This window comes from Acanthaster planci, linkage group LG18, assembly GCF_054643075.1.
Source record: "Acanthaster planci isolate LZ-2023a linkage group LG18, COTS_SCS, whole genome shotgun sequence".
Classification (NCBI taxonomy): domain Eukaryota; kingdom Metazoa; phylum Echinodermata; class Asteroidea; order Valvatida; family Acanthasteridae; genus Acanthaster; species Acanthaster planci.
In genome coordinates this window covers 6,278,726-6,289,279 of record NC_141794.1, presented here as the reverse complement: position 1 = coordinate 6,289,279, position 10,554 = coordinate 6,278,726, and the positions used below count along the sequence as shown (strand labels likewise).

The window sequence follows — 10,554 nt, the reverse complement described above, 5'->3', positions numbered from 1 at the left end:
AAATAGCATAAAACAAAAGCACCAATGTACATTTAATTGCCATTTAAGTTACCAATTACTACATCAAAATTTTCATAAGAAGTAAAAAAGATCCTGAAGGTCTTGCGATTTAATTCATAGAAATTCATTGGTGCCGCCAACTCCAGTCACTTTAACATCAATAGTATCAATTGAAAGCGTTTTATTTCCTTATAGCCTAAATCATTGGCTTTATTCTGCAAATAAAAGTGTCTGTGATATAATGTGGTAAACTAGCCTAAGTTAAACTCTCTCCATTTCTCTAAAAAAAGAATGATATACAAGGAAAGTTATTTTGTCATCAAATGGCAAGACTGAGCTCTCGCCCTGTCAGAGCAGAGAACTGATGCACTTTTGTTCAGGTTTTATGGCTAAAACGTTTGATAGATTCATAAGGGTAATTTTCAATCAGTTCTATTGACATTCCTGTTAAGTTAGTCTGCGGGGGGAAAGGTGATTAATTAGGAGAACATCTCTGCCTTTGTTAAATGCAGGAGTGAGAGAGCACTTTATGAGTCACTTCGCATCTTCGACACAATAGCGAAGAAAAATGTCGGAACGGTTTATCTGAGTCACCCCCCCCAAAAAAAAAAGAAAATCATCCCGCGTTCTGACACACTGATCTACGTCACTCCCCGGGTGGATCACTATTTCACCCAGGCAAAATACTAATCTGTCCGGGCGAAATACTAATCCACCCGAAATAGCAGGCCAATTTGTTTTGTTTTTTCAGTTTTGCAGACCTTGAAATATCTAATTTTGTGTGGTTTTGAAAGTTGTATGCTAAAGGCCTGTACACGTTGTATTACAAAATCAAACATTCAAATGGAAGTCTGTTCATGTCCGGGTCTCAGTTTTATGCTGTTGTTTAGTTTTTTTCTCGGGGGGTGTAAGTGTACTTACCATGTCCTGTATTTTATTGTCATCATATTTTTTCTCTTGCGGAAATAAAGTTCATTTAATATCGAAAACTCCGCGAGTCGCACATCGTACATGTACACTGTTGGTGGCGTATTCATGCAACGCATTTGACCTTCGACATGTTCAACCGTGGACTTCATTTGTGTACGGCGTGTCACATTGTAGTTACCATAAGCATGACAAAAGGTCGTTTTCAGCATCAGTGATGTGGAGAAGGAATAAAGTTCATGAAATCTGACAACGTGAACTTCAAAGGCGGAAGTGGTAACATCGAATTAATGGACGTATTTGACTTGATGAATGTTCCCGCTCAGTTATGAGTTAAACTTGGTGTTCATGCGGGGAAGTTGTATTCCGTACGATGCAGTATGGCTACTCCTAATTTGCCTGAACCTCTGTCCAGTTTCATCCAGAAAAACAAATCCTGTCTCCCTGTGGTTGTTGAGATTGCAGAGGGGATATATGGTTCACACGAAAAGGATTGCGAGGTGAGAGACTTTTCCAATGGGGACATCCTTCGTCTCGTGTCTGTCAAGGAGGAAGTCAATATCACGTTTGACGGCATCTATGCTTGTGCGAGCAAAAAGGGGCTAATTACCGTCAACAGGCACTTTGATGAGGCCCGGTTTGAAGTGATCTCTCCGTTTAAGGATGGACACGTCTACAGTACGCTCGAGCAGATGATGCAAGATTTTCCCGATTTCATACGCGTGGTGAAGACAGTAAACGGCGTCGAAGGAGTTAAAGTTGGGGATCGTCTGAAGCTGGTGGCAAGGAATTCACCGGGTGAAATCCCCTCGCTACGTTGCAAAAACATACGAACAAATCAACTCGTCAAACTGTCCGGCGACATAGGACACTCATTCGCCAAAAAAGTCGACAAATCCAACTATGTCGTTAACCTGGACAGCATCTACCATCGTTTGCCGCAACGGGTCCGGCTGTATTACGACGAGGGGCAGAGAATGAGAGGCAGGCACCACGGCATTCCGTCGCTGGAAGCCGACTTCGACGGGGAGATGAATTTGAGCAATATCGAAGTGGTGGAAGCTTGTCCGTGGGAGGATCCCAACCGGATCATTCGAATCCCCGTGTCCACCGATGTGTTTGTTCACCCAAGGCAAGACTGGGGCAACAAGATTGGGCCGGTTGTGGACGTGCATGACTTGGCTAAGAAGGCCTCGACGGACGACAAGAAGGTCGCAGTTGTGGTTGACCAGGAGAGTGTGGTGCCAGGCTGCCCGAAAGACACCATCCTCCTTATCTTTGGATCACGAACGTTTGATTACGCCATTGCCGTGGGAAGAAACGACACTAGAATTCTTATTCCTGAAAGCTACCCGTCACTTTTCAAGGTACATGTATAACACTTAATGGCACTAAGTTAACACCCACCGAACAATCTTCGCCAGACCACGCCTATCTCCTTTCCTCACACTACTTTTTGAGCAAAAACGGTTTCTTTTTTATCGTAGATTTAAATCACCAGTTCGAAACGTTCCCTAAAACAGTGTTTCCAACTTAGCTGAGCTTATACGTTAAGATAGGTTGGTTTACTTCCTCCGTGGTTAAGGAGAAAAGGGATGGCTCATGTTGTATAACCTGGACTCAATTTTTCGGGACTGCTTAAAAACGGAAGTTATTGCTTTGCAAATACTTGTGCTGAGTAAGCTAGTAGGGAATTAGAAGCAGCAGAAGTTTCGTAGAATCTTGGTTGATAACCTACTTAATTGTGCTAAGCAAGCCTTTTCTGTGCTCAGCAAAATGTACGTTACTTGGCAGTAAGCATGAAAATGACCCCAATCTGCCAAGCGTTCAGTATTACTGTACTGGTTTGCTCGTTCCATAGAAATCGGTCCTTCAGTTATCCTATTTGTGGCGTTGTTCAGCGCATTTATTCAGACTCTAGCGTCGGCCATGTAAGCATCATTATTTTAGGGTACATTTTGCCAAGAATTAGTGTTGGCAAATTGATCAGTAACAGTTATGGAAAAAAGTGTCCGGCTGACGAATAAGACATCGCTCAAACTGATAGGCTAAGCAGGCACAATGATTTTCACTTATTGTCATTTACAAATCTTCCTGCATGTTAATCAATTGTCTTTACAGGTCACAGAAATAACCTGGAGCACTGTAGAAGACTTGCTGCGAACTCGCATGTGTGACGAGGTTCATGTGGGGACAACCTTCAAGGCCATGGACGAATTCACAGACACCTTGTATCAGCATGACGTTGTTAAATTGTGCAGCTTGCAGACAGAGCCATTTTACGGTACCAAAGACGAGTACGAGGTTGTCTCGATGGACAGAAGTCGCTCGTTAGTTGGCAAGGTAGGCAAAATCAAGGTGGCGACGTTCGCAAAGGCCAACTTCTATGAGAGTGCCCAAGTGATAGGAGACGTCGATTTGCAACACATTTTGGCGCATGAGGAATTACCTGTTCGGGTTAATCTCTCCCAGCCGAAAGTGAGCTCGATACATGACGAAGCGGACGCTAGTGATGATCTGCTCCTCAGCATGTCTCCTTTGGAGATAACTGGGCGGTGCCAAATTAGTGTGACAATTTGCCAGCTGATGAACCCTCATCAATTCGACTCAGGCGACCGCGATGTGATTTTCATACCGGCATTCAGGAAGCTTAAAGTGCGCTCCATAATTCGATCGACAGTGAATCGCAACGAAGGGGTCCAAATTTCCACTCTCGCTGCGAGAGTCTTGAAGATTTCTGCAGGAGAAATGAGCTACTTAAATGAGCAAGTGTATGAGCCCATACCTCCACCAATCCCTCCGCGGAGCCTTGGATGCGACACCCCTCCGCGGAGCCCTAGATGTGACACCCCTCCACGGAGCCCTCAGCCAAACGTAAGAAACAAACCACCGGGTCGACCCCCCAAACCAGATCGTCTCAAAATCCTGTATCAGGAGGAAAAAAGCCCAGAGACGCCTCCTCTCCCTCCAAAGAAAGAGCAGTCATCACCTTTGCAGAGGCAACATTCAAGAGATCATAGATTCTTTAAATTCCCGGTCAAGTAAGTATATTGCTGTGTTAGCAGTTTTTGTTCCTGTGTGTGTGTGTCTTCTGTGCGCAATGCCTGGGAAGCGATGCGATTCGGTGCAACAAATGCTTCGTACATTATTTCACTACTTCGAGAGGTGGCATTTCGCCTTGAGACGGTTAGCGTCTCCAGGTTTTGAGTCTGGGGAGGGGAGAGGCAAAGTGTTGGCGCTTTCAATTGCTTAAAACTATGTTGAGATGTCTCCAGGGAGGGGGAAACTTGTCAATCCGCCCCCTGCTGGATACGTCACTGCCTCGAGAAAAATAGAATGCTTCATGATCACACTTTACCGTAAAGCGGTCAATAATATATTTCTATATAAAAACTGCTTCATCAATTGTGTCCCGCTTAACTTTATTTAATTTCATTTTGCAATTCTGAAGGCAATTCTTGCCAATGTCATTTTATGCGTTTAAAGTAGGCATACTATTCACCATAAGTTTGAATTCATCATCCCAGAAAGAAACCTTCATAATACAGGTTTTTCAGCTCCAAAATATGCGAGCATTTTTGGAAATTTGACTTTAATATTTTGCCGTGTTTGAAAATTTGCTTAATTGTGTTTTTGTTTCAATTCATGACATTAGTTCTGTGAACCACGTTGTTCACATTTTGCGTTCACAGTTCGAACAGAAACTATCGAGTGAACTAAGTCGCCCTGTCATGACGCAACATGTCCCCGAGGAAAATGTGCATTATGGACTTTGTAAAGGAAATGAGGGCATTTCTTTTGCACGAAGGGAGATGAAAACGCCACCATCATCGACAAATATCAACCCACAACTTTTTCTCTAGATTCAGTTCATTTAGAGAAGAATTTGGTTGATTCGATGTATACATGTACATGCAGATTATTTATTATGCTTACAAATGAACAATTTGACAAACTTTTTCCCAAAGGACTACAAATTTGATATCTTGACTTAGGCCTATAACAAAATAAAAAAGTTTAGGAACCGTTGACCACACATTTTTGATGTACACGTACATGTATAAATTATTCGCGTTGCAGGCTCAGGAAAAATTGGATGCATGTTAGTTGTCTGTGTTCGGGGGGTCGTGATAAATAAACATGTTACACATTGCTACTCGGAAGCAGTTCTGGTGAGCAGAAAGAAATCCAAATTACCATTTGCTCTGGATGTCCAAAAGTAAACATTTCGATCTTTCAGATGGAAGCAAGAAGGAGTCATTATAACCCTGAAAGTCACGTGTGTTTTCCCCACAGGGTGACCGGCTATCGCCATGGCAACAAACAGCCTCAGACGTATCGTGGGGAGCTACCCTCACTTCCCACAGAGAACCCTTGTAAGCAAACCCTAAATTAAGGGTGCTAAACTAGCAGTGTTGTAGCGGATTACATGTACACCCGAGTAAGCTTGTGAGGTTTTTTCGCAAGCTCTCGGACAAGCACTGAGCATACAGTGCTTATTAATATACGTTGGGTAAGGGCAAAAACCGTTATATATAATTAACATCTCCCCAACGCCCCCCCCAAAAAATACATCTTGAAAATAGTTCGCGGTACCCGCTGCTTCATTTGACTCGGACTGGCCAGCCGACCCCGGCAAGCTTGGTGGTCGAGTGGTTAAGACATCTGTACTAGTAAGCAGGAGGTCGTGGGTTCGAGTCTCACCCGAGTAAGCTTGTGAGGTTTTTCGCAAGCTCTCGGACAAGCACTGAGCATACAGTGCTTATTAATATACGTTGGGTAAGGGCAAAAACCGTTATATGTAATTAACATCTCCCCAACGCAAAAATACATCTTGAAAACATGGATTTTATTTTCATTTAAGAGTACGAGTTAACGAAAGAGTACCAAAAAGTACTCAAGTACAAGTACTATATTAATGCATAAAACGCAATTTATAAGTTTGAACACAAGTTCTTTGAACAACCAAATCAAACCAAACCGACCCAACCCAACAAACAATGTGAAAAGTAAAGGCGGATCCGTCCCCCTCCCCCTAAAAAAAAAATGGAGAAAAAAGGAGGGGAACACAAATTAGCAGTCTCCTTGGCAACGGATAGAGCACATTGTCCGATACGTTGAGTAGGCCTGCCTTCCGGTTCTTTTCACATATGCTCAAAAAGAGATATATCCATGGTGCTACCGCAAACTGCAAGAACTTGCTACCTTCACCGTGAATTCGTTTTCACAACAAAACTTCTAACTGGAATGGACGTTTACGATTTCTAAACTCAGTCGCCGAACCGTGTGGATTTGCCAGACCGTAGGAATGCACATACAGGAAAACTAGAGGCGTATTCACTCCCCCCTTTTTAAGGAAGTGAGATCACCAGCATTTTAACAACTGTACTGCCAGATGATTTGGGATGGATCATGGGTGCACATGGGTTGAGGATTCTTACGCGGTCGAAAAAAATTAACAGTCGTTTGTGCGAAAAAAGGCCATTTTTACCCGCCCTGATTCTAAGACCCGGATGTGGCACCGAGGAAACAAAATTGACCGCTGATCTGACCAATTAATAAACTTTCAAAACTCTTTTTAGTTTGGGTTTGTTTTGTTTGATCAGTTTGAAAGCACAATAACGGTATTCAATTCTAAAGGTCGTTTTCCGTTCTTACTTCTGCTCATCCTGATGAATCATACAACTTTTCACAGATATTCGAAAAGAAAGCCCAAGGCTGGAGCGACCTCCGAGATATGAAAAGAAGCTGTCCTCTCAAAGTAAGTATGACAAAACATTAATGACAACTGCTAGGAGACAGCTAGTGTTATCGAAGTGCAAAATTGTTCAAATAACAATGACTTGATCATAAAATGCTGTCACTGTTAAAAAATTATCAAATAAAATAATTAACAAACGCTAACAAACCAGAAACTGGCCGAATTTTGATTCAGGACAATTTAAAAGTATAGCTATAAGTTTCAGTCGTAGTCGTAAAATTACTCTTGAATCCCGGACATCAGTTGCTGCACATTGTCTCAATCAAAGATTCCCCGCAGCTTCACTGAAAACTTAAAACAGGAAACAGTAGTTATACAAAGTTGGGTTTACCACGCCGGCATCGAAATTGAGACGATGCTAAGCTTAGGTCGGGACACCTATATCAGTTATCCTCAACTGCTCGCATAGGTTAACTCTTTTCGATTTTAAGACTGAGTTGGCCTGGACTTACCACAGATTCTGATTTTCAAATTCTAATCATCGAGAGCTGACTGTAGGAATCATTTTCTGATGGCACTTTCTTCATATACACGTTTTTCTTTCAGTCGTAAGTAACTTCAGTTCTGTCCTGCTGAGCCTTAATTCCGTAACCATTGCACCGTCTTTTTTTTTCTGTCTTCAGTCTGTTTGCCGACGGGTCTTCGCCATTATATCCCCCATTAGTTATGCGAAAAGATGTATGAATGAATGAAATTTATTTGACAGGAGGTTAATCGTTTTTGTGTTAACTACAGACGTGGAATACTATGAAAACGAATCCGGTGACGACGATGATGATTATGAAACACCTGATGCTGATTATGAAAAACCGCAGCCTTCTTCACAAAAAGGTAGATCGAGATAAAACACCAAGCCAAACGAGATCAAACCAAACCAAACCAAACTAAACCACACAAAGCAAACCTGCACTTAACACTATTGCTGGTAGATTTGACACCATGGCGATTTGAGGTGCAGCCTCCTGTAATTGCATCGACCAATTTGAGGAAAATACTCGACGATTGAGGCCTTGAGCCCTTGAGGCACACGTTTTTCAAGGCGGCACTAAAATCTAATTCGCAGCAGCTTGTACAAGTTAGTCTTGTGTTCATATCAAAAGTTCAAGTGGGGACATTGAGGAAGGCCGCAGACATCCGCTCATAGTTTGATATAGCAATAAAAAAATCCTTTTATAAGTACGGGACCCTAATCCTCCCACACTTTCTTTTCAGTGGTACCACCCAAAGACGGTAACATATCGGCCTTTGAACTGAGTGACATGGTCACCCTTCTAGAGTACCTCAAAGTTGGTCGTCGTGTGATTGACACTCTAAGGCGCAAAGATATCAACGGTAAAAAACTGTGTGAGTTATTCGTAAAATCCACAGATGAGTCGCTGCAGAAGACTCTCGGCGTTGATGATGTCAAAGACTGGCTGGTACTCAGGTATTACATTGAGAAGAGCGTAGGGTCTGTCAACCGATCGATATCTTTATAAGTACGAGCAAGGTTTTATTGTATTTTAAGCATTTGGTAGAGCAGTATCATGATATTTAGCACCATTCTGCTCGATGAACAGTTCATAAACTTAGATCGGCATGGGAACACCCTTTGACCTGCAGGGTCTACCACGCTGCCGCCATTCTAAACGACAATGACACGGCACACTGTCGCCATTCGACAAACGACAAAGGCATGGCACTACTGTTCTAGACGCTGAGCTGTCGCATTCCCCAAGTGATATCGAAGTACTGTCGCATAGTGCTGTGCAGTGCAAATACACCTTAATGCGCATCAAAATCATCGCATTTGACCATTACATTAATTTCAGATAAATTTTCCGAGCAACTGTCATTGTCATGTTCTTGCCACAATCAAGTGAGTTCGGCCTAAACTTTTCTGAAATTGCTTAAGCTAAAGCTCTTTATAGCAAATTTTGGCATTTCCGTTCATCTTGACTGGTATCGTTAATGACTTTTGGAAAACCTGATCCAAACATTGAAAGACTGCAAACAGCTAAACGCTGCACAGTTGCATGTGAAACATATTCCTTGTCATCGCTTGAGTGTTGCATAGTTAATTTAAACTATTTAACAGATCAATAGCTTCCTATCAAGCTGACAAAATTAATGAGCAGACGACCATAGTTTTGCACTCGTCGCTTCCGTCGAAAGTGTTTTGGAGTATCTAGCCTCTGTACGTTAAGGTTAGAATACTCAGATATGTGGAATCCTCTGAGAACTTTAAGTTATATGTTGCCGAGGTATTTTCAGATTGATTTGGACCTACTTAAACGGGCAATACTAAAGTAGACACTCTCTTTTTTAATGTATCCGATCGATAACATTTTGAGGTAAAACAAGCCGAGAAACGGTACATTTCAGTTTGGATGGGATGACCCAACTCTCCTCGTGTGGATTAAGGAAGGGCCAGTGGCCTGGTCTCGCGGTAAAGTGAGAATACACTCTAGCTCCTAACAACGAAGTAAAAGAGCAACATGATGTGTATGACTTTGGTTTTCGAGATATACATGTATATATTTCAACAAATTGTTTATCATATATTTTGTAAAAAGCAAAAAAAAACTTCCAAGGAATCGCAGATGTAGATGTATTCGATCTATTCGTTTTGTCTACCCAATGTTTGTATAATTACCTTGTATTTTGTTGCATTCTGCAGTGATAATGACTTTGTTTTTTTTTTTCAAAGAATCCTCAAAAATTTGCCTTTGTTTCCCGCAATCAGTGTGCAGTGTTTTAGAACCTCTTTGGTTTTGTGAGGATTTCTGTATCGATATGCAAAATTTATAAGGTATTCTGGGTTGAAACCATCGGCGTATCCAGCGTTTGGTGTTTCGTTTGGCTTATTCAACATGATGTCAGAGGAGAAAAAATGTAAAAAGCCTGACGGTCCCGACATCCTTGCTTTTATTTCATGGTACTGTTTTCTTACGGTTTTGGCGCTAATATTTGAGAGCAAAAAATCCGTCGGGGGAGTTGCTACCCCCCCCCCAGCTGGATACGTCACTGGCTGAAACCTTTATGTTACATTTATTTCGGGACTTACAGTTGCTAAAATGTGTCCGCATCTTGCTGTTGTAAATTGTTATGTGATTATTACGGTATGTGACAGCCAGTGAGCAACTCTTTCTAACAACTGTTTTCACTAAACAAATTTTGGGTTCAGAATTTGAACAGGATATTCCGCAACTGAGTAGTGTCTTTCCAGAATGGTGTCTCAGTAACAGTGCACTCAATTGCCTGGATGGAAAAGTTTTCGGTACAATCAACAAAAGGGTATCAACTCCAGCAAAGAATATAAAAATGCACAAAATAAGTTACGCGACTGAAGTTGGTCATTATTGTGACAGAAAGCTTGGAAATGACTTCATTGATTAACAGTAAAATTCATTTAATATTAGAAAACGAGGCGCACTGGATCATGAAGCTGATGCAAAAAAGGGTTTCTTCGATGGTTGTCGAAATACACGGCAGATGTAAGTCTATTAGAGGTGAGAATGGAGAGTTTTTTCTAAAACGCACCAAGCGTTGTACATCTCAGTAAAGAACTATAGGGAATTCATTGTTGCACAGGTTGCAAAACGAACTCCTGATTTCTACACAGGACCCTTTCCAACAATGCCAGGAATTAAAAAAATGTACATTTACATTCATGGTTTTGTATACTGGGTAAGTTTCTTACATTTTTGGTCTTTCTCGCTTTTATAGAGGCACAGATACCTCTTATCAAACTTTCTGTGGATCAATATGCATGTACCTTTAATTTGTCGAGTCTGATCTGGTTTTAACAAATCGCTCGCTGTAAACGCAATTAAAGTCTGAAGACGGGGTAGCTGAGCGGTGCTCCCCGCACCCCCATGTCCTTA

The 10,554-nt window shown here is 41.8% G+C and overlaps 1 protein-coding gene across 1 annotated transcript; it reads left to right on the top strand.

Moving 5' to 3' along the window:
- The first annotated feature begins 1,093 nt into the window (after nucleotides 1–1,093).
- Nucleotides 1,094–10,341, top strand: LOC110982746 (uncharacterized). The gene is made up of 6 exons (XM_022241384.2): nucleotides 1,094–2,294; nucleotides 3,049–3,968; nucleotides 5,224–5,303; nucleotides 6,623–6,688; nucleotides 7,424–7,519; nucleotides 7,901–10,341. Exons 1-6 carry the CDS (start codon nucleotides 1,308–1,310, stop codon nucleotides 8,164–8,166), a joined length of 2,415 nt encoding a protein of 804 aa, XP_022097076.2. The 5' UTR covers nucleotides 1,094–1,307; the 3' UTR covers nucleotides 8,167–10,341.
- Nucleotides 10,342–10,554: the final 213 nt, after the last annotated feature.